At 71.7% G+C, this 27990-nt stretch overlaps 1 protein-coding gene across 1 annotated transcript; it reads right to left on the bottom strand.

Annotated features, from left to right (window-relative positions):
* Positions 1 to 27745, bottom strand: ANKRD11 (ankyrin repeat domain containing 11). The gene is given in 18 exon segments (XM_037515736.2): positions 1 to 370; positions 885 to 977; positions 1803 to 1946; positions 2039 to 2137; positions 2589 to 2762; positions 2765 to 3411; positions 3414 to 4275; positions 4278 to 4374; positions 4376 to 4586; positions 4589 to 5278; positions 5281 to 8952; positions 9105 to 9252; positions 9934 to 10076; positions 10181 to 10384; positions 10468 to 10638; positions 14050 to 14188; positions 15801 to 15941; positions 27710 to 27745. Coding segments are annotated over 17 exon segments (7767 nt in total). The 5' UTR covers positions 15888 to 15941; positions 27710 to 27745; the 3' UTR covers positions 1 to 184.
* Positions 27746 to 27990: the final 245 nt, after the last annotated feature.

Raw genomic sequence — 27990 nt, 5'->3', positions numbered from 1 at the left:
GCTCGGGGTCGGAGGGGCGGGCGCCTGGATGTTCTTCCTTTCGCTGACCGGGACGGAACGCGGGCCCTCGTGCTCTGTCCTGCAGCCGGCTGCGGACGGGCCGGCTCCCCGGCTCCCACGGCGGCCTCTCCCTGCGTCCCCGCCGACGGGGCGGGCGGCGGTGCTGGGCGGACGGGCGGGCGCGTCAGGCCGGCAGCAGCACGAAGTCGTCGTTGACGTCCACCATGGGCACGTAGAAGGAGGGCACCTCGTTCACGCACAGCGACTTGTGCCCGGCGGGGTCGAGCTCCTGCACCTTGAGCTGCCACTCCATCCGCTGCACGGCGTTCAGCGCGGCCGCCTCGTGCTGCTGCCGCATCAGCAGGCAGGTCTGCGGGCACAGCCGGCGGGTCAGGACGGGACCCGGCCCCACGGCGCCCCTTTTCCGTCCGAGTGGCCCCGCGGCGGCGGCCCGCGCTGGCCCCGACTGCGCTCCTAGAGCGCAGGCGCCGGGGAGGGGCGGGCTGCCCACCCGCCGCGGCGCTCGGCTCGGGCCTCGCCGGCGTCCGCCAGCCGAGGTCCCGTCCCCTCCGGGCACCGACGGGGTCCCCGTCACTGGGGCTTCGAGTGACCTCCCGGACGCGCAGACTCTGCTGCTCTACAGGGAAGCCCCGCGTCTGTGCTGAGGCCCTGAGGCCGCCCCGGTCCAGCCGGGCAGGCGGTGGGCAGAGACCGCGTGGCCGGAGCCCCAGCCCACGCCCTCGTCGGCGAGCAAAGGGCCAAGTGAGGCTGGTGTCTGGCGGGGCCGGCGCCTGTTCCGGGAACCGAGGCCCCGACCCCGCCAGCCACGGCCGCCACCCACAGGAGGCCGGCCGTGGGCCACGAGGGGCGGGGCGGGCACCCACCTTCATGCGGTCGTACTTGTCGTCCACGTCCTGCAGCCAAGAGATGAACTGGCGGGCGTTGAAGCGGTCCCGCACCGACTTGTTCTCGTCCCCCTGTCGGGAGCAACGGCCGGTGAGCGGGAGACCCGGGTGCCGCGGGCCCCAGTGGGCGTCCGAGCACACCCCGAGCTGGGACGGGGCACGCGCCTCCTCTTTTTGTCATCAAAATGGATTTTGTTGTTGACGGGCGACTGCGCGTCAGCGTCCGGGGTCCGCGGGACGAGGGGTTTCCAGGAGGAGCTGCGGCAGGCGCCACCCCCCCCCCCCCCCCCCCCGCGGGGGTCTCTTCCTAGGTGCCGTCCCCGACCCCCCGGCCTGTGCTGGCGCCCCTCTGGCCAGAGCACCCCTTACAAATGCCAAAGTACCCGGCCCTGCAGGCGCCCCGCTCCACAGCTGTCAGCGCTGGCGCCGCGAGGGGACGGGTGTGCTCGGGGCCACGGGTGCGGACGTTCCCTGCGGCGCCGAGCATGTGCCGGCAGCCGGCAAGCCTGTCTGCGCCCTCACGGCCTGCGGGGCGCCAGGAGCGTCCAGAGCTCCTCAGCCCTGGGCCGGAAGACAGGCGAGAGCGCCCACTGGGTGGTGCCGGCTCTCGGGCGGTGCCCGGAGGTGGCCAAGGCACCAGCAGGCTCTGACCCCACAGGCAGCTCTGACCCGGGGCAGGAGGCACCCCGTGGAGGGGACGGCTGACTGCGCGAGGGCCCCGCACCAGCGCGGCCAGCTTCATTCACAGGGCCCCGGGGCCGTATACAGGCCAGGGGGCGCCATGCCCAGCAGCCCGGGCCCCCAGGAGGACTCTGCGTACCCAACGGGGACACATGCACGGAAAGGCCCCCGTCCACCCCACGGCCTGAGTGGCCTCCGGGCCCCGCGCCCGCCCACCTGGCTCTCCAGGGGCATGTTGTACACCTCCGAGTCCAGCAGCATGGTGCAGGCGCTGAAGGGCACCGCCTGGTTCGCGATGGTCCTGGCTGCCCGGCAGTGGACGCGCAGGATCTCCTGCTCGCAGGAGACGATGAGCTTCTCCTGGGGCAGGGGAGGAGCAGCATCAGCCAAGCCCTGACTCCCCAACAGGCCCCGCGCACCCCTCGAGGCCGCACCCCCCCAGCCCCGCGTACCCGCTCGATGCTGTGCTGCAGGCGCAGTTTCCCCCTCACCGCTTCCTGCTGCTTGAACAGCTCCTTCAGGGGCTCCGCCAGGGAGGGCGGGGGCGCGATCTGGGGTCACATGGGGGAGCGAGTCAGTGCCGCGAGCCTACACCGAGAGCTGAGCGCCGCCGCCGGCTGCCCGCACAGCCTCGCCCCAAGACAAGGGGCTCAGCGCCGGAAGAGCACCCCAAACCCCACTGCCCGCGGTGTCTCCCAGGGAGGGCTCCCAAGAACTGCAGCCACGTGGGGGGTGGGCACAAGGTGCTCCCAGAAGAGGGCCCCGGCCGCCACCGCGCCCGGCAGGCCCTGACGTCAGGTGCCGGGTGAGACGGGCGCGCCGGGCACCCCAGGCCGCCCCTCCCTGGGTCCTGGGACGACAGCGCCGCCGCCACACGGCCCCGGGGCCCCGGGCGGCTAACCAGCGAGGGGGAGGGCCGCAGACAGGAGGCGCCGCCCGCCCCGCGCGCAAGCTGAGGGGGAGAGGAGCCCCCCGGCGCAGCAGCCGGCGGGGCGCACTCACCACGGGGATGTGCAGCTTGCTGAGCGGCTTGCCGTCCAGCAGGTAGGAGCCCGTGTAGGTGACGTACTCGGCGTAGCACTGCGGCGCCTGGGGCGTGATGTAGCAGAGGATCTTCCGCTTCTCCTCAATCTTCTTGCGGATCTGCAGGTACTCGAAGTAGGGGTTCGCCCTGTCGCGCTGTGGTAGGGCTCGATGGCGTCCAGCTTGATGGCGTCCACGATGGCGGCCAGCGTCTGCTGGATCACCTCCCGCGTCTGCTGCGTGGACGGGTGCAGCGGCGGCGGCAGCGTCTGGCCCGAGCGCTGCAGGCGGCGCTTGCGCGGGTGCTGGGCCTGGGCCTCGTCCTCCTCGCAGCCCCGGCCCCGGGCCCTGGGCGCGGGCGCCGGCTCCTTCTCCGGAGGCGGCGAGCTCTGCTTGTGCTGGTTGGCCAGCATCTGGGCCCGGTTCCTGGTCATGCGCTGGGGGACCTCCTCCACGCGGGGGGCCTTCTGGGCCTCGGGCGAGGGCTTGGGCTCCGAGTCCGCGGCTTCGGGCTGGACGCCGCCCTGGGGCCCCTCCGGCCCGGCGCTGTCGTGGGGGCCGGCCCGGTCAGCCGCGTCTGCGGGAGGGTCGGGGCGCAGCGGGGCGCGGCCAGGGCATCCGGGTCCTCGCCTCCTGGTCCGCGCTCCCTGGCAGGAGCTGCTCGGGCGGGGCTGGCTCCGGCCCGAGCCAGGGCCGGCATCCCCGGGGGTCTGCTCGTCCGGCAGAGCCCCCGCCTCCCCAGCTCCCTGCCGCGCCGCGTCCGGCTCGGGCTCCGCGGGAGGGTCGGGCTCGGGCCGGGGGGCGCCTCTTCTGGAGGCGGCAAGAGCTGTTCCTCGGGGGCCGACGAGGCTGCGTCCCCGCCGCTCGCAAGGGCGGGGGGCCCTGCAGGGGTGTCCTCTGGAGGGCTGAGGGGGCTCCCTTCCGCAGGCTCTGCCCCCACGTCGGAGACGTCCTTGGGCTGGAGAGGAAGGTCTGGCAGTGAGAAGGGCCCCAAGTCCAGGTCGTCCTCCGGGCCGGCGAAGGCGTCCGACCAGGGCACGGCCTCCACGGGGCCCAGGGCAGCCAGGCCGTGGCCGTTCCCCAGGAAGTTGCCGTCCAGGGCCCCCAGAGCCTGCACCTGCGCCACGGCGGCCACGCACGCAGGCTCGGGGGGCGCGTCGGGGGGCGCGTCGGGCAGCGCCTTGCAGTCACCGAAGAAGGACTCCAGCCTGGAGGAGGTGGCGAAGGGGGTGGGCTCCTCGGAGGCGGGGACGGGGACCGCCGCCTCCCCAGAGTCGTCCTTGACGTCCTCGAGCCCGGGCTCCGGGACGGACAGAGGGTAGGGGACAGGGGAGGCCGGGTAAGGGGCCTCGGTGGGGCCGAAGGGCCCCGGAACAGCAGCGTGGAGGGGCTCCTCGGCACAGAAGTGTTTCGGGGACTCCGGGAACCGCTGCGGAGACTTCAGCAGGAGCTCCGAGCCCATGGGCCAGCTGACGGGGTTCTCGGCGGCGCCCCCCAGCAGGCCAGAGGACAGGGCCTGCTCTGCGGCAGGGTGCGCCCACTCCACGGGCCCCTCGGTGATGACCGTGCTGAAGGGCCCCTCGTCCAGGGGCTCCAGGTAGCTGGGCTCGGGGGGGATGATGGCCGCCGTGGCCTGCTGGTCCTCCGTGGCGTCCAGGGGATGCCCAGGTCGGGGGGGAGGGCGCCCTCCATGGAAGGGGCCGACAGCGCGTCTCTGTGTGCGGGCGGGGACTTGGCCGGCAGCGTGGAGAAGGCGCCGTCGGGGAGGGGTGGCGGTGACCACGGCGGCCGGCGGGCAGTGCAGGGCGTCCACTCTGGGGGAGGCGGCGCCGTAGTCCGGCGAGTAACACCCCGGGGACAGGCAGGCGAACTTGTCCGCGGGGCCCGGGGGCCCGGGGGCCTTGTCCTCCAGGAGCGGCCCCGGCGAGCCGTAGCTGGCCGGAGCGGGGACGCTCTGCTGCCGGAACAGCTTGTCCCGACGCTGAACTCCTCCTCGGGGGTCCTCCGGATGTCCACGGACACGGACCGGTACAGGCTCGTGCACAGGGGCCGGGTGGGCGTCTGGCCGGGGGTCTCCGAGATCCCGCCGGCCGCCGCCGCCGCCGCCGAGAACCGGTCGTAGAAGGAGGGGGAGCCGGTGCCGGCGACCGTGCCGGGGGCGGGCGGGGGCTCCGTGCAGTCGAACATGAGGTCGGGGTAGTCGTCCGCGCTGCAGGACGGGGTCCGGGGCGTGTGCATGGCCTCCTCGTAGCCGGGGCAGGGCGGGGCGGCGCGGGGGACGCCGGTGGGCCGGCCCTGGTCCGGCCTGGGGGAGGCGGGCAGGCCCTCCCTCGCGGGCGGCCCCGCCAGCCAGTCCCTGGCGTCCGGCGCGGGCGCGGGCAGGGGCTTGCCCTCGGCGGCGGGGGCGGCGGGCGCCGGCTCGCGGGGCTTCCTGTCCTTCGGGGCAGGGTCCGGCCCGGGGGGCTTCCTGGCGGAGGCGTCCAGGCTCTTCTTGCGGGCGTCGTCGGCCGGCCGCGCCCTGTCCTTGAGCTTGGGGTCCCCGGAGCGGTGCCGCAGCTTCTCCATCTGCTTCATGCGCTCCTTGTGCCGCTTGTGCCGCTCCTCGATCTCCAGGTCCTTCTGCGACAGCATCCGCTCGAAGCTGGTCATCATCAGGTCCCCGTCCCCAGCAGCTTCTCGCGGGGCCGGGCGTCCTTGCGGCCCGGGTCCCGCGGCAGCGGCAGCCGCTCGCTCCCGTTGCTCAGCCGGGCCGCGTCGCCCCGCTCCTTCTCGGGGTTCTCCTTGAGCCTGTCCCTGGGCTTGGCCTCCCCGAGCCGCGGGCCCTCGTCCCGGGGCTTCTCGCGGCCGGGGGCCGGGGGCCGCGGCTCCTCCTTGTGGTGCTTGTCGCGGTGCCGCTCCTTCTCCTCCCGCCAGCGCTCGCGGCGCCGCTCCCGCCGGCGCTTCTCCCGCAGGAGGCTGAGGGCGCCGGCGCCGAAGGGCTTGAGCTCCTTGTCCGGCTTCTTGGCCGGCTCCCGCTCGGACTCGCCCCTCTCCCTCTTCTCGGCGGGAAACGGCTCCGCGGCCTTGTCCGGCTCCTCGTCCAGCTCGGCCTTGGCGCCGTAGGCCAGCGCGTAGGCCTCGGCGTCCAGGAGGTCCCTGTCGTGCGGGCCGGGGTCCTTGCGGCCGCCGGGGTCCTTGTGCTCGTCGGCCTTGTCCCGCTTGTCGGCCTTGTCCTTCCGGGCCCGCTCCCGCTCCCGCTCGTGGCTCTTCTTGGAGGAGGACGAGGCGTGGCGCAGGCGCTCGCGCTCGCGGCCCCGCTCCTCGGGCGGCTCCGGGAAGGCGGCCTCCAGCAGGGCGCTCAGCGCGGGGTCGGGGCCGCGCTCGGGGAAGCTGTCGGACGACGCCTCGCTGGCCTTGTCGTGGGAGTCCTCGCGGTCCTCGCGCAGGGCCGCCTCCTCCAGCCGCTCCAGCAGGCTGCGCTCCAGCTCGCCGGCCCGCGCGGCCTTCCGCTCCCGGCCGTGCTCCCGGTGCCGGCCCTTGGCCTTGTCCTCGGCCGCGCCCTTGCGCTCCGCCCGCTCGGGGGGCTTCTGCTTGGGCCTCTTCTCGGGCGCGCCGTCGGCGGGGGCCCGGTCCTTGCGCTCCCTGTACCTCTCCGCCGGCTCCTTCTCCCGCCGCTCCTTGTGCCGGTCGGCGCCCCGCTCCCGCCGCTCCCGGCCCCCGTCGGCCGCGCCCCGCTCCTTCCTCTTCTCCCGGGGCTCCTTGTCCTTCTGCCTGTCCGCGTGCTGCCGGTCGGCGGAGCCCTTGCGGTGCCGGTCGCCGTCCTCCCGCTCGGGCGGGCCGTCCGCCCGCGCCGCCTCCCCGGCCTCGGCCGCCGCGAAGGGCTCCTTGTCGTCCTCGCTCTCGTCCGTGAAGATGTCCGCGATGTACCAGCTCTTCTCCTTGCCCTTCCTGTCGTCCTTCTTCTCGGGGGCGTCCTCCGCGGCCGCGCCGGCGAGGGCCTTGTCCCTCCGCTCCCGCGCCGGCTCCGGGGCCGCCCTCCGCTCGCGCTCCCGGCCGTGGGGCTCCCGGTGCTTGTCCTTGGCGTCCTTCTTCTCCTTGAAGCCCTTGTCCGGGTCCTTGTCCTTGGGGGCCCTGTCCGGGCCGGCCTTCTCGGCCCTGTCCTTGTCGCTGGACTTGTCCCTGTGCTTCTCCGCCTTGCTCTTCTCCCGCTTCTCCCGCTCGCGCGCCGGGTGGTGCCGCTCCCAGGGCTCCAGGCTCCTGCCCGGGTCGCCGTCGGGCCGGTCCCGGAAGACGCCGTCGCAGCCCAGCTCCTTGGGCTCCTCCCTGAAGGCCTCGTCGGGCCTGGCCCTGCCGTCCTTGCGCTCCCGGGCGCCCTCCAGGGCCTCCTTCCTGTCGCGCCCGCCCTCGGCGGCCTCTCTGCGCTTCCGGTCCTTCTCGGGGAGGCCGCCGGGGGGGCCCTTGTGCTTCTCGGCCGGCTCCCGCCTCTTCTCGGGGTTCCTGTCCAGGGGGTCCCGCTCCTTCTTCCTGAAGAGGGCGTCCCGCTCGGCCCGCCGCTCCCCGTGCTCCCGCTTCTCGCGGGCCCGGGCCTCGCGCTTGCGGTCCTTGCCGTCCTCCTTCACCGTCTCCAGGATCAGCCTGGCCACCGAGTCGCCCTTGAGGTCCCTGAAGTCCGTCCCGGGCGAGTCCCAGCTGTCCTCGCCCCGGAAGTCGAAGGAGGAGTCGGACAGGTCGGAGAGCCAGCGGTCCTGCTGGTCGTCGGAGAGCCCGAACTTGGCGTCGTCGGGCTCCAGGAACTGGCCGGCGCCGCGGTACTCGTCGAAGGCGGGCTCGTCGCGGAAGGCCTTCTCCCGCCGGGGCGCCGGCGCCTTCTCGCGGCTCGCGCGCTCCTCCTTGCCCTCGCCCTTCCTGTCCGGCCGGGCGGCTCTGTCTTTGGGCTTCTTCTTCCTCTCCTCGCGGCCCGGCCTCAGCTTCTCCTCCTTCGGGGACTTCTCCTTGGCCGGCTTCTCCCGCTCGGCGCGGAGGCCGCGCTCCCGCTCCTCGCGCAGGGCCCGGCCCGCCTCTTTGGTTCTCCGGGGGGGCTTGTCCTCCCTGCAGACCCTGCCCCCCTCGTCCCTGAAGAGCCAGTCCTTGTCCTCCGGCTTCGCCTTGCCGGGCCGCTCCTCCTTCCGGAAGTGCTCGCGGTCGTGCTTGAGCGCCCGCAGCTTGCTCTCGGCGGGCAGGTCGCTGTCCAGCAGGAGGGCCTTGTCCGCCCGCGGCTTGGCGTCCTCGTACTCGTAGCCGAAGCTCTTGAGCTTGAGCTCCTGGCCGACGGGGCCCAGCCCCTTGTCCTTGCTCCTGTGTTTGTGTTTCATCTTGTGTTTCTTGACGACCTTCCCCTCCTTGTCCAGCTTGGGGATGGCGCCGTCCGCGCTGGAGTGGACGGCGCTGCGCTTCTCGGGCAGCGCGCTCTGCAGGCCGCCCCTCTTCCGGTGCTCCTGCCGCTTCCGCGCGGGCTTCAGCGACTCCACGCTCGAGCCCTCGGAGGGGCAGTCGGACTCGCTCGTCAGCCGCGTCCGCGTGGAGTCCGACAGGGAGCTGACCTCGGACCAGGCGGGGGAGGAGATGGTCTTCCAGTTGTCCGTGCGCCAGTGCTTGGCGTGCTGCTCCGAGAGGCCGGGCGCGTGCTTCTGGGCGGCGCAGCTCCCGTGCGACGAGGTGGAGGAGGCGGACAGGGGGCTGAACAGGGAGGGGTCCTTCAGCACCAGCGGGGACTCCTTGAGGCCGCCGGAGCTGAGCACCGAGTCGGCGTCGTCCGCGCCGCTGTCCGGGCACTCGCTGTCCGAGTCCGAGGAGAACTTGTCGCTCCTCTTCCCGAACCGCACCTCCTTGCCTTTCGGCTCCTTCTTCCGCTTCTTCTTCACCTTGTTCTTCTCCTTCTGCGGCTTGGCGGGCGCGGGCTCCCGGGCCTTGCCGCCGGGCAGCAGCGCGTGCGCGAGCCGCAGCTTCTCGGCCGGCCCCGCGGGCACGCCCACGTCGTCCTCGTCCGAGGAGTCCGACAGGATGCGGTGGACGGCTTTCTTCGGCGCGGCCGCGCTGTTCTTTGCGTAGCTCTTCACGTCCATTTTGGGGATGGACACGAAGCTGGTGGCCTTGGCCTCCTTCCTGTAGTCCTTCTTGAGCAGGTGCTTGTCGTCCACGGGGGGCACCCGGTCCTGCTCGTCGTCCTCATCGAACTCGTACTCGTCCTTGACGGGGGCCGCGGCCTTCTGGGGCTCGGGCGTCTTGGCCTTGTGCTTGAGGCCCTTCTCGAACTCTGAGTCCGTGTTGTTGCCATCGACGGAGCTGGACGGGGCGAACGAGGGGGCATCCTCTTCCTCGGAGCTCTCTGCGGGGGACAGAGGGGGTGTCAGGCAGGCTTGGGGCACCGCGGACAGGGCAGCGGCGGCCCCCCCCCCCCGCCGAAGCAAGGACGGGCCTCTGGGCCCCGAGACCCCACGCGGAGCAGAGGGGCCACCCCGCCCGGGCCCCGGCACTGACCGGTCGAGCTCTCCTCGCTGGACGTGTAGGTGCCTTTGCCCAGCAGGAGGTTCACCATGGTGGGCGAGCTGGCCACCTTCAGCGGCGTCTCCCCCTTCCTGTTGCTCTGCTGGGGGTTCCCCCCGTACCGCAGCAGCAGCTTCACCACCTAGGAGACAGCGGCGGGCGCGGGGCGGCGCTGAGACCAGGCTGGGTGGCAGGGAGATGCCCTCGGCCCTCCCGTGGCCCTCGGCAGCAGCGGCCTGGGCCTGCATCCCAGGGCGCGGGAGGCTGGAGACAGCACTCCCACCCATGGGCAGCACTCCCCAGAGGAGCCACAGCCCTCGGGGGTGGGGACGTGGGGGGCAGGGCCTCTGCCGGCTGAGGCCCTCACGCAACCTCCCCCGACCCTGCCCACGTTCTTCTGAGCAAACCCCAGACGGCTCACGAGCTTCCACCACTTACTTGCCCAGAAGGGCCTCAAAACACGAGCCCGGCAGCCGACGGCGCCATCCCACCGGGGAGGCCGCTCCGGCTCCTGGGCCTCGGACCCCACCTGTCGGACCCCACAGCCCAGTGCCCACCTCGGCGCTCAGGCCCCACAGTGGACACCGCGGGGTCTGCCGACGCCATCTCCCCAGCTGGCACCACCTCGGTCCCGTGCGTGGTACTCCCTGGCCCCAGCCCCGCTGATGGGGGAGCGGCTCAGTGCCCCGGTCTGCAGATGGTGGCCGATCGTGGGGGCATCTGCACTGGCTTCGGGGACCCCCGCTGAGCCCCCAGAGCCCCCTTCTGGGGCATGACCATCCACTCCCCTGGCGGGGCGGCCCCCACGCGCGCAGAAGCCCACCTTGTAGTGCCCGTTGTTGGCGGCGTCGTGCAGGGGCGTGTCGTCGTCCAGGCCCTTGGTGTTCACCTCGGCGCCCGCGGCCAGCAGCTGTTTGGCCACGTCGTAGTAGCCGCGGTTGCAGGCCTCGTGCAGGGCCGTCCAGCCTGCCGAGGACACACAGGACGTGGCTCTCCTGGCCCTTAGCCCCTCGCCGCCACCCGCAGTTGGGGAGCCCCACCCTGCAGCCCCGGGGCCCATGGCCGCCCACCTGCGAAGTCCTTGACGTTGACGTCGGCGCCCTCGCTGATGAGCTCCTTGATGCGCCGGGCGTCCCCCCGGATGGCCGCGCGGTGCAGGCGCGTCTCCCCACGCTCGTTCCTCTTGTTCACCTTGTCTTTGGTCTTGGAGGCAGAGCTGGGCGTCCCCTTCTGACACACGGCCGCCTGGGAGGGGTGCTTTGGTGTCGTGTCCACTGCGGCCGGAGAGGACGCGGCGTCACCGAGGCTGGCGGGCACAGGTGTGGCCGCCCCGGCCGGGCCCTCCCGCTGGGCTCACCTGGGCTGTTGGCCGACTCCTCGGCCGTCATCTGCATGAGCAGCGCCACCTGCTGGCGCTCGGAGAGGGGGTAGCCGGCGCGGATCCCCGACAGCCCCATGCCGAAGAGCAGCCCGGCCTTGCGGGCCACCGGCTCCTTCTTGATCCGCTTCCGCTCGGGACCCTGCTTCTCTGCGAGGCGGTGGAGAGAGGGCAGACTTTGTGCCGGCGCGTCCCCGACCCGCGGGCCCTGCCTGCCGCCTCGCAGCCTCCGGGCACCGGGGACGCCGGGCGGGCGGTGCCGTCACCTCGGCCGGAGAGCCGCGAGCCACCCGCCGCCTCAGAGCTGCCGGACGCCCGCGGCGGCGCCCCGACCCCGCTCCGCGGCAGGTGCCTCCCGGACCGCCCGCCGCCCTCGAGGCGGAGGCGCATGGCCCGGCGCTCGCAAGCACGTCTCTGCCTAAGCACGCGTGTCTGGCTCCGGCCGCCTTCCCCGACCCGCCTCCACACGGTCCAGAACACGCAAGCAGGCCAAGCGGCTGTCGTACTGTACCTTTCTTCTTGCTTCTAGGAACCTCCATTTCAGGGCGTGGCGCCTCGAGGAGCGAGCCAGCCTTGCAGTGCCACGACGTGGACTGGGCTGGAGGCATCTAAAGGCATCAACACAGAGCACTAACGAGACACGAGGCACAGCCCGCTCGGCCGCGCCTGCTCGGCCACCTCACCTACCAGCACACGCTCCAGCCTCAGGCCACGCAGGGGTGCGGGGCGGCCGCTCACGGAGCCCCGGGGTGAGGACGGACACTGCCCCGGCACCACAGGCCAGGAGCCCAAAGCTGCCGCCTCTGCCCGGCCTCGGCGGGTGGGGCCCGCGCGGGAGCAGACCCCAGGCCACAGCCTGAGGCACCCCACTTCACTCAATGCCCCCGGAGCGCCCCTAGAGCCCACCTAGCTGGCCACCTCGCCACACGCCCACCCAGCCTTGGGCAGTGCCCCGGCCTCCCCACCCAGTCCAGACACGTCCCAGCGCCTCCACGCGCAGAGACACGCTTTCTGTAGGGCGCGCGCCTGACAGCGTCCGGAGAACGCCGACGCGGCACCCCAGGCGGCCCCTGCCCAGCACCTGGCCAGCAGCAGCGCTGCCGGCTGCTCGACCTCCGCACGCACGGCGGAGCCACGCACCCCGGGACTCCGCCCAAGGGGACCACCGAGCCACCGGGAACACACGCCACCCTCCGGGGCGCTGAGGAAGGAGCCACAGGACGACCCAACCGGCCCAGGTCGGGGTAAAGGCTCTCCACCCGCCCCCACCGCACAGACCCTGAAGACCACACGGGGGCCTGCGGGTCCGACCCGGCCGCGTCTGAGTCACGATCCACTTAGCTGTCCACTGACGGCCACGCTGGGGCCGCTTCCTCCCCGGCACACTGCAGGCAGCAGCGCCCCTCACCCCCGGGTGGGCTGGCTGCCCTGAGGCTCCCGACCCCTTGCCTCCTGGAGCCGCGGCGCCCCTGCTCCGCCTGCTGCACCGTCTCCCCTAGGGCCCCGCGTCCCTGCCAGCACCTGGCCAGGTGCTGCCTGAGGACCGTCCTGGGCCTGGAAGCTTCGTGAGAGTGGACAGGCTGGAGGGGCTGCCACGGGGTGGGCGGGAGGCCTGGGGTCAGAGCCTGCGCGCGCTGGACCAGCTCCGCCCACCAGGCCTGCCCTGCACGGTTCCCAGGAGGCCGGCGCTAAAGCCTTGGGTGCGGGCACGGGGCAGGGGCACCCCACAGGCACAGGCCTTGGGGTTGCTCGGGGCGCCGGCCCGGCCCGCAGAGCCTCCAGTGCCCAGCTGGCCTCCCGAGCAGGGCGCCCGCATGGCCTAGCCACCAGGCCTGGTCAGGAGACACAGGCCTGTCCGGGCCTGTCTGCACGCAGGCCCAGCCCTCCCAGCAGGCGTCACACTCTGGCCGGGCTGCCGTCCCTCAGCTCCACGCCCGCCTCCCTCCCTTACAGACCAGCGCCACGGTCACCGCGGGGAGGAACGGGCCTGTGAGGCCCCGGCCGGCCTCCTGTGTCCAGATGGAGGTCACGGTGCTGCCGCCGGGGGCCCAGGAGCTCGGCGGGGCTGCAGTGGCGGACCAGGTTGGTGCCGAGCCTCATGAGGGCCAAGCCCCGCCCTGCCCGGCCCCTTCAGAAGGCCGGAGCGGACGGCGCCTGTGTGGCCAGGCTGAGGACAGGCCAAGGACGGGGGCGGCCTCGGGCTGAGCGCTGCTCCGGCAGCTCCGCCGCAGGCGCTGGAGGCACAAGGGTCATGTTCCCCCTTCCGACGCTGGATGGGAGCTGCTGATTGGCGAGGCTCCTCAGAGGGTGGACGAGTCCCCGGCCTGGCCCGCATGTCCGGAGGCGCCGGCCTGCGGTCTGTGTCACCAGGCAATGTGGCCAAACGGGGACCCGGCTGCGGGCAGGGCCCGGGCAGAAGGCCCAGCCCCCTCGGCACTGATGCGGGCGCGCAGGACGGCTCAGGCACCACGCGGTCTCTGGGGGGCTCGCCGCGCTCCCTGTAGCCCCAGCCCAGCAGCAGCAGGAAGGACACAGCCCACCTCCTCCCTGCACGGGCTCACGTGGGCGGCCCCCACCGCTGCTCCAGGCTGCGGCCTTTGCGGAGCCCTCAGCCGGCCTCCGGGGCCCCGCTCCTCTGACAGCAAATGGCGTCGGTGCCAGGCTGGGAGCAGAGGGCAGCCCCGATGCCCACCACCTGCGTGTGCGGCCCACGTGCTCACCCAGAGCGCCCTCAAGTATCCTTTGCTCTTCCTGCTCACACACCAGCCCTGAACACCGGAGGGAGGCCTGGCGCGCACCACCTGCTGTCTCCCGCCGCCACGCCACCCAGCTGGACGCTCCAGAGCCCATGCTCTGTAGGGAGGCCGCAGGCCTGCGGGCGTGTGTCCTCAGGAGCCGGGCTGCAGCGCGACACTCCCAGGGGCACCCCACGGCCCATCCCCACCAGCGCCTGCGTCCCGGGCTCTGCGCCAGCCCCGTGCTGTTCCCAAAGTGCGGCCCCCTGGAGGGAACCGCTCCTGGTCAGAGCCCGCCTGCGGCCCCCGGGCCTGCGTGTCCACGCCGCTTGCAGTTCAGACCAGCTCCGGACTCCCCCCGCATCTCAGGCCGGGACCCTAGGGCCTGTGCACACAGCCCCCGGCCCGCGGGGGCCTCTGCCGCTGCACTGGGTTACCGCCCCAGGCTTCCCGCCCTCAGGTGCCTGGGCCCTCCTTGGCCGCCTGCAGAGCAGGACAAACACAGTGGGGCGAGGCCCAGGCCCTCCTGACCCCGCTCCTCTCCCACGAGCAGCCGCCGCGGGGAGAAGCCAAGGCACACGCCCCAGGGTAGCCGGCACGGATGCCACAAAGGCCCCTCGCCCGCCGCCGACTCACGCACGGCGGCCACAGAGGCCCCACGGCCGCTCCTCAGCCCAAGGAGACTCGGGCGCTGCCCTCAGTGCCAGCTGCCGGGCACGCGGGCGAGCGCGCAGAGGGCGGGTCCACTCCTCTGGGCTGCCTGCGGGCGGCGGCGCCAACTCCAGACCACCCCCGCGCAGCAGGGCGCCTCCGCCGGCCGCGGTACCTGTGTCCGAGTCCTTCTGCTCTCCATTGGCGCCCGCGGAGAAGGGCAGCTTCCGCTTGCTCGCCCGCTCCCTCACCTCCTTGCCGCCATCGCCGCGGTCCAGCTTCGGGGTCTTGGTCAGAGAAAGTTTATCTTTATCCTGGAAAGCAAAGGGCGCGATCAGACGCCCCCTGAGCCAGAGCCCAGCCCGCGTCCTCAGGCGCGGGAGACCCAGGCCTGGGGGGCCACGGCCCAGCCACCGCGAAGCCTCTGAGCCCGAGGGGCACGCAGGCGAGAGCCCCCCACCGCCATCGGGACGCTGGGCCCCCGCGGCGCAGGCCATCTGCTCCCACCGGGCTGGACAGTCTCAGCCAGCCCAGCTGACGGTGCTGTCGGGGGGACTGCTGGGCGGTCCCCACAATGCTGCCCTGCCCCACACCGGCGACGCGGCGCCTGGCCAGGAAGCCCCGCCAGCCCCACCTGGACTGCACGGCCCTCCCGGAGTCTCCCCCAGGGAAGCTGTTGGCGAACATGGTGCCCTCACAGCACCAGGGCCTCCTGGGAAGAGCACCCCAAGACGGGGCACTGCCGCCTTCCGAAGGCCCACAGCCCCTGCACTCGCAGCTGAGCTGCGGCCACAAGGAGGGCTCCTGGCCACGGCCTGGACCCACCACCCCGGCCCGGGGGGGGGGGGGTTGCGCAGCTTCTCGGCACTGGGCAGGGTGGACAGACGCGGGTGAGAGCCCCGCGGGGGCGGACGGCGGCAGCCGGGACCTCGGGGCTGACGCGGCTCCTTCCGCCCCAGCCCCGCCCGGCCCCTCTGCCCCTTCCCGTGAGCCCCGCCAGCAGGGCCTCAGACGGGCAGCTCCGGGCCCCGCGGCCCTGCCCTGGGCCACCCCGTCGGGCTGGGCCTGCACCGCGCGGGGACGGCTGGCTTGGGGCGGATGCCCCCGTGCACGCAGCCATATTAAAATCCCTTCCCGGTGCAGGTCTCCGCGCCAGAGTGCATCTTGAAGCAGAGAACGGCAGGGCCCAGAGTGGGCAGGTTTGGGGGTTCAGGGCGCCCTCCCCCACCCTGTAACCGAGCCACCGTCATCACAACAGCCACAGAAAAGGCCCGTGAGAAACGCAACGCTGCCCACGACGCGTGCTCTCCGCACACGGGGCACCAGCACCCAAGACCAAGACCCCCGGGGCCCTGCGCCCCACGACACGCGCCCACGGCAGGAACCTCGGCCACGGCGCCCGCTGACCGTCCCACGCGAGAAGCCCGGCCACAGCCCCGCGGACGCCAGCAAAGCCGAGCACCTGCTGCGCCACAGCCATCCGGCGGCCAACGGCCCGGAGCCCGGGGGCACCTGCCCTCGTGAGCTGACACCCGGGCCCTGGGCCCCCCTTCACCAACACCGCCTGCCCCCGACGGGGCACCCGCCTGGGACAGGACGACCCCCACCACAGGGCCGCCCCCCACTCCCCAGACGCACCCGGAGGCCAGAGGCAGCGCCTGGACAGGGCCTGGGGGGCCCGGCGCAAAGGCACACCCACCGCCGACAGGCACGCGCAGGGGCCGAGCCGCGGCCCTGCGCCCGCCTGCCCTCTCCTGCGGGCTCGGCCGCTCTCGGAGCCCGGGGAGCCGCGGCCCCAGTGGTGTGGGCCGGGCGCACACCGGCCTCCTGGCCCAGCCTGTTGCGCCCCGACCGGCACCCACCGCGCCGGCCTGGGTCCCCACGCACGCGCCCGGCGCTCCCGCCGAAGCCCAGCTGCGCGCCCACCTTCCTGCCGGCCGGCTTCTCCACCATGTCGCTGCTGAGGGCGCCGTCTCCCTGCTGTGGCGTCCTGGAGCTCCCGCCCTTGGGCATCGTCGTCCTCCCTCACGCCGCCGTCATCGACGCTGCCGGCGCCTCTTCCTTTACCTGCTCCGGGAGAGAGGACGGGATTAGGACGGGTAGGCCGGTGCCCCACCCACGCGACGGGCCAGCAACCCCGAGACGGACACACGCCCCCCCCAGGGCTGCAGGGAGCGTCGCTCCTTTGAAGAAGGTAAGACTAAGAAAGAAACACAAGAGCAGCTGAGGGTCCCCCAGAGGCACCCCGGGGGGGGGGGCCGCGGCGAAGGGCACCCCCAGACCCAGCGGCCCGATGGGCTCGAGGCAGCGCCGCCCCCAGAGGACGGGGCGGAGCGTGGGGCTGTCTCCACCGGGCGACGCACGTGGTCAGGCTGCTGTCACGCAGGCGCCCCGGGTGTGGGCTCTGAGGACACGGGCAGTACGGAGCGGGAGCTGTGGGGGCAGGGCTGCTCCAGCTCCTCCCAGGGGAGGCCGACAGGCACCCCCCTCACCCCCTGCAGGAGCCCCGTGGGCGGGAGACCCGGGCCGTCACCCGAGCAACAGCCCCAAACATATGTGCGCGGCGCCAGCTGATTCCCGGGAGCTGTAAACAGAGGCTGACGCTCAAAATTTTCAGAATCAAAGCAAGGACCACCCACCCGCACCCCTGCCCGCCCACGCCTCACACCCCGCAGGGCAGCGCCAGCGCTTCCATGCAGAGCAGCCGCAGGAGGCCCCAATTCGTGATCTCTGCGCGACGGAAAGTCGGGGGTAAAGAAGACGCCCCAGCTGCGTAGGGACGTGCAGTGGGAAGGGCACAGAGAGGGTGCCCAGGCGCCCAGCACTGGGGGAGCCCCACAGCCAGAGCACAGGGTGACCTCCCCGCACCCCGCTCTGTGAGCTCAGCCTCACCCACGCCCCCCCAGCAGGACCGTGGGAGGAGGAGCCTTCCCAGCTCCCTGCCGCCACACGGTGACAGAGCGCGAGGACACCGGCGAGTGGCCTCCTCGCACCCACGTCGAGCCGGGCCGACCGGGCTGGACACGGGACTGGACGCCGCCATGGGACCCACCCCTGGGCGAGGGGTCCTCGGGCTCTGCTGTGTCCGGCCCTGGCCCCGAGCCCCCGACAGTGACCGGCGGCAGAGAGGAGACGGGAGTGCTGGGGCCAGCGTCCGGGAGGGAGAGCTGGCCGGCCCCTGCCCAGACGGCCCCGGGCAGGGCAGCGGGCGCAGCGCTGGTGCTCCCAGCAGGCAGGGCTCCCTCGGCCACGGTGGCTGCCCGTGGGAAGCCGGGACACGGCCCCGTTCCGCTCACCTCACGCAGCCCAGGCGGCGCAGGGGCCGGCAAGGAGAGGCCTCCAGGCTCAGGGCCCGCACGCGGGCCGTAGGGCAGGCGCCGCTCCGCCCGCCAGGCTGGACTCGCTTTCAACGGCTCTCGGGAAACCAGAGTCTGGGGCTTCCCGCGCAGACGCCGTAGGAAGGACGCGGCGCCCTGAGCTGCTCGAGCTCCAATTTAAGGGGGACACGTGAGACCCCTTCCCCCAAGACGCTCGCTGCGAGAAGCTGCTGTTTCTGGCACCCCCTTGGCACAAGGCCGCTGCTGCCCAAGCACCGCCCTCTCCTGAGCTGCCGAGAACTGGGAGCCTGGCGGCCGCAGGCCCCACAGCTGCACAGGGTAGCGCAGTCAGGCCGCACACGCCGAGCACGGGTCCAGCACAGGATAACTAGGGGCACGGCAGCGGAGCTGGGGCACCTGAATGGGGCGACCGGCCCCTCACCCCGCCCTGGGGGCCCTCCAGGGAGCAGCGGCTGGAGAGAGGCTGCAACGTCCCGCGCGGTTCTGGCCGCGAGCACAGGAGGCCCCGCCCAGCACCGTGTGCCTGAGATGAGGACAGGGACAGTCCAACAGGGGAGGTGGGCGCCACCCCCCACCTCCCGCGCGCAAGGACCCACGCTGACTGGCCAGGCCAGGGTCCCAGGCCCAGATCTGCCGTAGAGCAGTCACGGGGCAGGACGGGCCGCGGCAGGGTCTGGAAGACTCGACATGCTGCCCACTCCGCCCACGTGGGGGCTCGGTGAGCCCCGGTGAAGAGCCCCACAGGCTGTGAGGGCAACCTGCCGGACACGCGCGGCTGTGGGGGGGCGTTGCCCCGGGCTACCCCCAGGAGCCACGTTCCTCAAGCTTTTATACCACAAAAGCGTGGAGAGACGGAAACATCTCGTGCGGATCTACTGGGCGAAAAACTGTCGAAACATCAACCGTGCAAGTGCTTGTTGGCATTACGACCCCCCCGAGTCCCCGTCCTCCCCGGAGGCGGGGGCCGTGCTGGCCTCTGGCTGCCGGGACGCCCGCCGCGGCGGAGCAGGACAGGGCCGCGGGCCCAGGTGAGCAGGAAGGAACACGCAGGGAACCGCCCGAGAGGCACACCCGCCCGGGAGCAACCCCGGGCCGCAGCTCCTCAGGACAGCTCACCGCGGAGATGCGTCGGCCCCAGAAACGCCCACTGTCCCCTCACGCGCGCGCGCACCCCACGCTGCCACTGTCCACTCGGCTGTGGAGCCCCGCGCCGTGCCACAGGCCCACAGGCAGGGGCTGCGAAGACCCGGCTTCGTGTCTCAAACATTCTATCGCGGGAAGCTCCGGAGAAGTCCCCGGGCCAGCAGCTCACGGCCAGAGCTGCGAGGACGCGAGCAGGAGGACAGAGAAGGGGCCGGCGCGGGGTGTGTCCGCGCCCGTGGGCCCTCTCCTGGCGCGGCCTGGGGGCGCAGGCAGGCTCAGCGCGGCTGCACAGCCGCAGACGCCACAACTGCCCCTCTGCTGCCGGAGGACCAGCTCCGGCGACATCGGGACGCCGCCAGGGCAGCCGCGCCAGCCCCGCTCCTGCTCGATGGCGGCTCAGACACTGACCGCTGGGCCCGCGGAGCGGCGAGCGGAGATGGACAATCACCCAGGCCCTGGCGCGCGCGAGACAGACCGCCCTGAGAGCCCAGGGCTGGAGTCGACTGTTCTCAAGCCCCCCACGTCGGTCTGGAGCCAAGTCACCCACCCAGAGACCGCAGCAGGTGGGCACCGCGGCCACGCCCGCTGGAAGCTGCCTCCCAGCAACACTGAGGGCCAGAGGCCCCGCGCAGCAGGCAGCCCCTCGGTGACCTGCCCACCAGTGCCTCTCAGGACCACTCCTGACCGTGACGGAGCCCCCCCCCCCCGACCAGTGGCGGGCCTCCGGCAGGGCGGGCTGCAAGAGGGCCACCGACTCGGAGGCCCCAGGGGCTATGCTGCACCCAGCAGCTGCGTGGACAGTGGCCCGACGCTCGGTCCCGTCGGCAGCCTGTGTCTCCCGGCCACTCGGACGGGGCCGGTCCCCGAGCCCGGCAGGCGGGCGTGCCCCACGCCTCTCGGGTGGCTCCGACGGGACAAAGCTGCTCAGAGCGTGGGAAACAGCCTCCTGGACTCTGTGTGCTCGGCAGCTGCGGGGGCGTCACCCCGGGCGCCATGTCCGCCTGGAGGTTCCCACTTACAGAGGCCCGGGGACCCCACACCAGCACCGGGCAGCCCCGGGCAAGGGAGGCCGCAGGCTGCGGGAGGGCCGGAGCCAGGGCACACCTGTCCTGCGGCCTTCAGAAGGCGCCCCCTGCCCAGCGCCTCATGAGCCAGCGGCTGCGGGGAGCACCTGAGACAGGCCAGAGAACACAGGCCGTGACGGGGGCGAGCCCGGGGTCCCCAAAAACGCGCGGCACCCCACCTTCCGAGCCACCCAGGTGAGCCACCCCTCACCAGCGCGCTCCCGCACTCGGCCCACAGCTGCTGGACACCCGCAGCTGCAGGCTCACGCCACCAGGCTCCCCAGAGGCCGCTAGGCCTCCCGCGCGCCGGCCAGCCTGGGCACCCGGACGGGCCGCTGCAGGGGTCTGTGGAGCCCACACCACCGCTGACAGCCGGGGCCGCCCCCGGAGCCGTGTGCCAGGCCCCCCGTCGTGGGTTTATCTAACTTAAAAGGGTTGCTGGGCTCCAAGTCTCATGAAACCACGACACCGCCGGGAGTGGGCGCGACATTGGCCACGGAGGACCCGCACGGCAGCTCGGGAGGAGGAGGCTGCCCCTGCGCCTCAACCCCGGGGCCAGAGGGCCGCGGCTGACGGGCCAGGAGCCCACCGAGAGACCCTTCCGCCCGCAGGGGCCAGCGAGACCGAGCTCGGGGCTCAACGGTGGGCCCAGGTGGGAGATGCGGGCCGGTCCCCAAGGAGAGGCTTCAGGCCGGGCACCCGCATCTCCTCAGGGGCTTCAGCTCTCAGGGCCCTGGAGACAGGGTCCAGCCCTACACGTGGCCACGCTGGGGAACGGACAGGCGCGGGGGGGCCACACTGAAGAGGTGTGGGAAGGCGGCCACAAGCTGTGGGTGGTCACAGGCCGCACCCGCCTCAGAGGCACAAAGTGGGCGCTCCTGGCCGAGGGGCACCTGACCTCCGTATCCGTGGCCCACCCGCCTGGGCTGTGTCTAGGCCTGGCGCCCTGGCGAGCCTGCCAACAAGAAGACCAAGGCCAGGGCAGGGCCAAGGTCGCGGCCTGGGCACACAGCTTCAGCGTCAGGCCGCACCTGAAACCAGGGGTGGACACCACCGACCCAAGGTCATCGCCGTAGGACCCAACTCACCGAAGCAGCCCTCCAGAGCCCCCCAGACAAAACCTGGACCCCGGCAGCCTGACACCCAGACCAAGGGTTCCAGAGAACCCACAACCGCAGCCCCGCGCAGCCGGGCCGCTGGCGCCTGGGCCGCGAGCCTGGCCCCTGGGCTTGCGGTGGAACCAAGACAGCCCCCAGGGCTCCCTTCCAGGCCCGCCCCCGGCCGCCACCACGTCTCGGAATCCAGTGCTGAGCCTCCCGGGGCCCCGCAGAACCGTCACGGCGGACGCCAGCCGCGGCCCTGCTGTCACGCCACACGGGGCAAAGGACAGAGTCCGCGGCACCGGGGACGGCGCGGGACAAAGGCTGCATTCTAGGGATGGGGAGTCCGGGGCTCCCCAGCACGGCCTGTCAACGGACCCCTCGTCCTCCGCACATCCAGAGCCGCTGTCACCGAGAACCACAGCTCCCACCGCGGGCCACCCCACGTCCCCCAAGTCCACGGCTCCCCAGACCCCGCCTGGGACAGCAGGCGCCCCTGCTCTGACGGCCTCCCGCGTGGGCCGGGGGCCGCCGCCCGCCGCGGCGGTTAGCAGACCGCCCTCCCCTAGACCGGCGCCGCGGCAAGGCAGCTGTTCAAACCTGGTGTTCGCCCCAGAGCAGCGGCCGGCGGAGGGGAGGAAAGGGCAGGAGCCCAGACGCTGGCCTCGGCCCCTCCTCTCCTGAGCACGTCTCTCCCTGCCCCCAGAACCGGGCCCTCTCCCGCCACGGCGCGGCACGGGTCACGCGGGCTCCCTCCGGCCTGGCCTGCCCCGCCCTCCCTCCCCAGGGCCGAGCCCCTCGCCAAGCTCCCTCTGCTGCTGCTCTGCGTCCTGCTGGACGCGGCGGTTGGGGCGGCCCCGGCTCTCTGCTCTGCCGCCCCTGCGCCCCGCTGTTCCCAGAGCGTGCACCTCCTCCGGCGGGGCCCCTCACCCACCTCGGGCACCATCCGCCGCCTTGGCCCAGGCCCGCAGCCCCCACTCCAGGACGCGGACTCCTCCGGGTGCAGACGGCGCCCCCCCCCAAGGAAGGCGCGGAACAGCCGGCCGGGCCAAGCGCCTGGCAGGACGGACACGAGGAGGCGCGGCCGCGGGGGCCTCCAGGCACCTTCTGCACCACGTGTGCCCAAAACCACTGGGAAGCGCAAGTTCATGTAAAACAAGGCAAAGCCACACTCTGGTCAAGCGGGCCCACCCCGGCACTGCGCAAGCTCAAGCCAGCCCCCCGCCCCCCGCGCCTCCTCACGAGGGCAGCCCCCGGCCCCAGCAGGTGGACAAGGGCGCCCCCAAAGAGGCCCCGACGCTGGGACCTGCAGTTTTTCCCACATACAAGAGCTGGGGTGCAGGGCAGAGGTGCAGGGAGGGAGAGAACTCTCAGAGACAGAGTGGGGAGCAGACCAGGCGGATCCACTGAGATCCACGGCTGAGGGGAGCAGCGGGGAGACAGGAGGGGTCTGCTGCGCCCTGTGGGTCACCTCCCTGGCCGGGGATGGACTCAGGCCATGTGGCCGCGGACAGCGTGACGAGGCCTAGACTCCACCCCAAGGCCCCCAGGGAGGCTCCTCGTATATTTCAGGTTGCAGGCAAGGGGGTGGTCAGAGCTACGTGTCAGCAGATGTGGGTGATGCGGGATGACCAGGGCGGGGGGGGGGGGGGGCTGGAGAGGCGGGAGGGAGGCCTGGCGGGAAGGTGGTCAGAGGCACGCAGTGCAGCGGGCTGGGGAGATGAAGAGAGGGCCTGGGCCGTACCTCGGGACCATCCCCAGGACAGCGCGGCAGAGTCGGCGCCCTGGGGGCCACCCCCGCAGGTGACCTCAGCCAGGGGGACAGGGAGCTCAGCTTCCCGGCAGGTCGCCTCACGGCCAAGCTGCATTGTTTCAGGTGCCTCGATCTGGACCCCGTGTCGCGTCCATCCGAGGGACAGGCGAGAGCACCTTGCAAGACCCGACGCAGGCCCAGAGTGGGCTCTCCCTGTACCCCGCCTCTTCCCGCCCCTCCACCCCGGCCGTGCACCCACCTGCCAGGGAGAGGAGAAAGGGAGGCCACGGCTTGAGTTCTGGGAGAGAGGTTTCCCTCCCGAAGTCCCGCAGCGTCGCGGCACCACTAGCCCTCGCTCAGGGGTGCCTTTTTAAAAACTGAAGCCCCTCAGCGTCAGCCCCCCCGGAGAGCGGGTCTCTGGGGAGGGCCCAGGCTGGCCGCAGCGCGCGGCCACCCACGGAAAACGACCTGACCTGCGAGCCAGCACAGGTCTCCAGCCCGGGGAAAGCGCCCAGACCCGCTTCCCAGAGCCGGGAGGGGTCCGCGTGGCCGGCGCTCCAGAGCCATCAAAGCAGAGAAAAGTGGGCGTCCAGGAGCCCCGACATCAGCACCACCCGAGGCGCCATGGCCACACGGAGCCCCCAGTGCTGCTGGCTGGGTCTGCACCCGAAGAGGCCAGGTTTCCTCCAAGTGCTTTGCGTGTCCCTCCGAGAGAAGGGATTTCTGGTGTTTTTTTTTTAAAGATTTATTTATGCAAGAAGTGGGGTACAGGCCAGATGTGCAGGTGAGACGACTAACCAGAGACAGAGCAGGGAGCAGAACAGGCAGACTGACTGAAATGCACTGCTGAGGGGAGCAGCGGGGAGACAGGAGGGGTCTGCCGCGCCAAGTGGGCTTCTCGCCGACCGGCCGGGAATCGAACCCGCGCGGCAGAGGCTGCAGACAGCTCCACCGCAGGGTGCTCAATCCGCTGCGCCACCGGGGAGGATTCCGGTAATTAAAAAAGTGAATTCCTTCAAGGGTGTTGCTTTGGGGGTTTGGTTTTATTTCTCCTTCCTGTGTTACAGGATGTGAAACCACACTCGGAGGCCCGGGCAGAAGCCAGGCCCGCTCCCCCGCGCTGTGGGCGGGCTCACAGCATCACCCGAAAAATCTAATGTTTCTCTCCGTTTATTTCGCTGAAGATGACTACAACGGAGGGGGAAGGTCACCCCAGCTCCAGCGAAGGCCTTAGGAACCCCCCATGGCTTGCGCGCTGGTCCACCGGCTGCACCCCCGCAGGATGCGCGGGCCTGGGCAGCGGGCGGCATGGGAGGGACGGCTGCCCGGCGCCGAGAGAGGAAAGCAGCCTCTGGCGTCGTGGTATTACTACACACAAGTTAAACTGCCATTCCAACCTACTCTCACAGATCGCCTCTCTCTAGGCTGACGCAAACCGAAGGGGGTGGGATCTCACGGATTTCAGCTAAAACTTGACAGCCTTGCTCTAAGGGACCGCGCGTCCTGTGCGGAGAAAGGCCCGCCGTGTCACGGGGCGAGCCGGCGTGCGTGGCTGCTTTACAAGTGGAAAAAGAGCGCCTACGGACTCTCGGGGTAATAAATAATTCACTGCACAGATGCCAAGGGCAGGCCTGGAAAGTCAGGCCTCGCCCCAGCGGCCAGCACCCTGCAGGTCAGACGCGGCCCCACCTGGGCGGCCCCAAGCAAGTGCCGGCCCGGCCGCACCGTCCGGGACTCCACCGGGGCAGGGCTCCCCCCCCCCCCGCCCTCCCAGGCCCGGCCGCGCGCGTCCAGGCGGCACCCCTCGTTTCCATGCTGAAGGCTCGCGGAGCCCTAGTCATCAAAGCAGCTTCGGCACTCTGGGATTTTTCCAGCTCCCCAGGGGTCTCTCTCAAAGCTTTCAAGCCCACCATCTCCGCGCCCCTCGCGCCCTGAGACGCCGAAGCCGCACAAGCCCAGCCGTCGCCAAAACCAAGAACTCGGGTCTCTCTCGCCCGCATCACTCCCGCAGTCTTCCCGGGGCTGCGTCTCGCCAGTCACGTAACAGGTTCACTAAATAATCGCCGGAAACTAAACACAGGCGGGAACCACCTCCCCGCAGCGAGGTCTCCGTTTTCTCCAGTGAAATGCTAAGGCTGGGAGAAGGGGGCGCCGCGCCCAGGAACGTAGGTGCCATTCGAACCGCGGCCTGGACCTCAGCGCCTAGGCATTCTTTTCCTATAGTTGCTAGAAAGTGGGAATATAAAAACTAAACTGCTGAGACTCTGAGAGGAGCCAAGGCAGCGCTGCCCAACCCTCCTGTGACCTTTGGCCAGAAGGGGCCCCGCGGGCGGCCGCAGCAGGGCCGACCGGGCGCCGCCACACCCAGCAGCCCGGCCCGCACCTTCCAGGCCGCACGGTCGGGACAAAGCAGTCCCCGGAGACGCCGGCCCGGAAGCAGCAGCCCTCCCAAACCCACTGCCACCGAAGACCTCTTTCCCGAGACGGCCTTCCTCGTCACTGACTCAGGCGCGTCGGGGGCCGGGGCTCACCTGCGCCGCCGCGCTGGTGCTGACGACAGGCGCGACGCAGCCAGCCCAGCCAAAGCAGACGCACCGGGACCCCAAGTCTCTCCTGTCACACAGCCACACTCAGGCTTCCACCCACTCACTCAACAGAGGTTGCCCGAGCCAACTTTCAGGCACCGTCATGCCCAGGCTGGGTCCTGGACGCTTAGAGACACAATCCCTGTCGCCATCAACCGTCAGCCTCGAGGACAGAGACATCCGTCAGCCGCCACACACACGGGATCAGCTGTGCGAAGCTCCATGCGGCTGCAACACAGCCCGGGCCCCTTCCCTGGGAGCGAGGCTGCACAGACCCCAGAGGACAGGAGCAGGCCAAGGCCCAGGCGCCGCCTGCAGAGGCGCAGGCTGGAGACGCTGGAGGCGGAGGACCGGGCGGAGCGCCTGCCTCGTGACCAGGCTGAGGAGAGCAGGGAGTGTGGCCACAGCGCCCAGGCGAGAGGGACAGTGGCCCAGGGCCTGAATGGGGCCCGAGGAGAAGGCTTAGGCCTCAGAGTCAGGTCAGCGATCACAGGGGCCCTGCCGTCAACTCATAATTCCGCCACAGGTAAAACACCGTTTCCTCCAAAATGAACTTGAAATTTTAAAGGCGGCCTGGGGAGAGCAGGAGTTAGGGGAAGCACAGAAATGACAACAGGCAGCTCTGGTCCCGAGACCGCCGTGTCCCCACGGGCGTCCTCTTCACCGCCCTGCCCACCGGCGTGCATGCAGGTGCTGTGCCCGCCTGCCCTCCCTTCCCTATTAAACCTGCCCTGTTAAATTGGAAAACAAAGAAGACATTTGGACACAAAGCGACTCTGCGCTTAAAGCACGCCCCAAACACTGCCCGTGAAGCACACCCCGAGAGGTGCGGAGGCTCTTTGCCTGGCCTGGAAGGCCCTATGCCCACCCCGCACCTGCGCTCCAGAGCTGGGGCGCAACACGCGCTCTCGTGTGGCATAAGGTGGAAAAGTTGAATGGCACAGAAATTCCGTCTGAAATTCACATGACGAGGACGCGCGCGGACAGTACTCCGAGGCAGTAACTTCTGTTGCCAGAGTCCCTTCAGTTCTTGCATGAAGTTTAGCAAATGGACCAACTCAGCCCCCACGGGGACCTGACCGCCCAGCAGTGACAGCGGACACCGATGCGCCAGCCCAGCAACAGCGTCCCACCTGCTAACCAGCGAACGGCTCCGCTCACCATCTGAGGGATGAAGGGACTTCGGCAGGGAGAACAGACAGATCAAAACACTTATTTTGGCAACAAGTGCAGATTACGCTCCACACCAGCAGTTGCTGACACGCTCTAATTATGTCATTTAATTGACGACGGGCTCACTGCCCATATGCAAAGTACCCTCCTCGGAAGGCTGGTGACAGCCTCACCTCGTCAGACTCGCGCGCAGCCCCGCAGCACATAGTGCTCTGCGAGAGGCTCCCACGGCAGCGTTTCTTAGCTCGATTGGTAGAAAGTTCTACTCATCACTGAATCAAGACTGTAATCACAGTGGACGCGTCCGCCACCGGTGCCGGGCAGCCCGTCTGGTCAGATGCGAAAGGCGGGTGGCCGAGGGGTGACCGCGGCTGGCCCGCAGAGGCTGTCAGACAACACCCAGAGCACGGACTCGGGGTAGGAGCTGCAGGCGTGGGGACCGGGCCACGCCTTTGCGAAAGTGAACTTCTGGTAAATTTTGTTCTGCACGTTTTAATTTAGAAGAAAAACGCTTCCGCAAGTTTCAAATTTGGGTGCAATTCAGCCATATTTGGGGGTAGCGTTTTAATGATTGAGACAAGCACAAAGAACACAGAAAAATGTCACAGCCACAGGCCTTTGTTCCTCCCCTGCCCTCCATTGAGGCCGCCGGCCTATCAGAGGACACGCGGACCCCGAGCTGCAACGCGGAGAACAGCTGAATGCGGCGGGGGAGGGCCGGCGCCCGGATGACCCGAGTCAAGGGTCACAACCCGAGTTGGGCAAGCCCGTCTCTCTCTCCTAAGCGAGCTTCAAAGCAACCTGCGGGCCTTGTGCAATCCTTCCCCAAAACACACACGGGCCGCCGGGCCGCCGGCCATGCCCAGCGCCGGGGAGGGCAAGATCCCGAAGGCCCCGAACAGACCCTCCAGGGGCTCTGACGGAGAAACGTCCGAACGGTGCCGTCCACGGGGCTCCAGACGCCAGGAATAGCGACTTCCAGCGGCCCGGTTCGCGCAGGCGGCTCTGGCCGGTGATGTCTGTTCGCCCCCGCGGGCGCCGCGACACCGGCTCCGCGGCCGCGGCCCGCGCTGGAGCCCGCCGGACGCCCCTCGCCGCCCGAAATCCGCTCTCTCCGCCGAGAACGGGGCGCCCCGGGCCGACGGCCGCCAGGGCCCGCGCCCGCCTGGAGAAAACGGCCCGGGGCCCGCGCGCCGCGGAGGTGGGCGCCGGCGGCCCATGTGCGGCGGCGGCCGCGGATGATGAAATGGGGAACGGAAATCGGGCCGCGATGGTTCCCGGAGGCCGCGGCGGCCGCCGCTCCGCCCGCTCCGCCCGCCCCCCCCGGCCCGGCCCGGCCCGGCCCGGCCGCGCGCTCCCGCCGGGGCGGGCGCAGCAGGCGCCGGAGCAACCACCGCAACCCCCGCCCCGGCCCCGCCGCCCGCGCCCCGCCGGGCCCCGGAGCCGGCCGCGGCGCCCCCACGGCCGCCGGGACCCCGCGCAGGCCCCGGCCCCCCCGCCCCTCAGGCCCGCCCGGCCCCCGCCCCCGGCCCCTCGCCCCCAGGACCCCGGGCCCGGCGGGCCCCGCGCCGCAGCCCGGCCCCGACGAGGCCCGCGCGGAGGCCCGGCCCCGGGCAGGCCGCAGGCCACAGGCCCCGCCGCCGCCGCCCGCCGCCCGCCCGCCCGCCCGGGACGCTCACCGGCGGCGGCGGCTCAGCGGCGGGGCGCGGGCGCGGCCATGCACCCCGGCCGCGGCTCCCGGCCGCGCGGCCCGGGCGGGAAGGCGGCGGCGGCGGCGCGGCTCCGAGGGCGGCGCGGCCGGCGCGAGGCGGGCCGCTGGGGCGCGGCGGCGCCGCGGCGGCGGGCGCGGGCTCACTGGGCGGGCGTCGGGCCGCGGGCTCGGCGGCGGCGCCTCCCCGCCTGGGGCCCTCGCTCCATCGCGCTCCGGCTCGGGCGGCCTCTGGCTCCAGGACCCGGCGGC

The sequence above is a fragment of the Talpa occidentalis genome, unplaced genomic scaffold (genome assembly GCF_014898055.3).
Source record: "Talpa occidentalis isolate TD23 unplaced genomic scaffold, MPIMG_talOcc4v2.1 talOcc4.17, whole genome shotgun sequence".
Classification (NCBI taxonomy): domain Eukaryota; kingdom Metazoa; phylum Chordata; class Mammalia; order Eulipotyphla; family Talpidae; genus Talpa; species Talpa occidentalis.
This window is presented reverse-complemented; position numbering and strand designations above follow the sequence as displayed.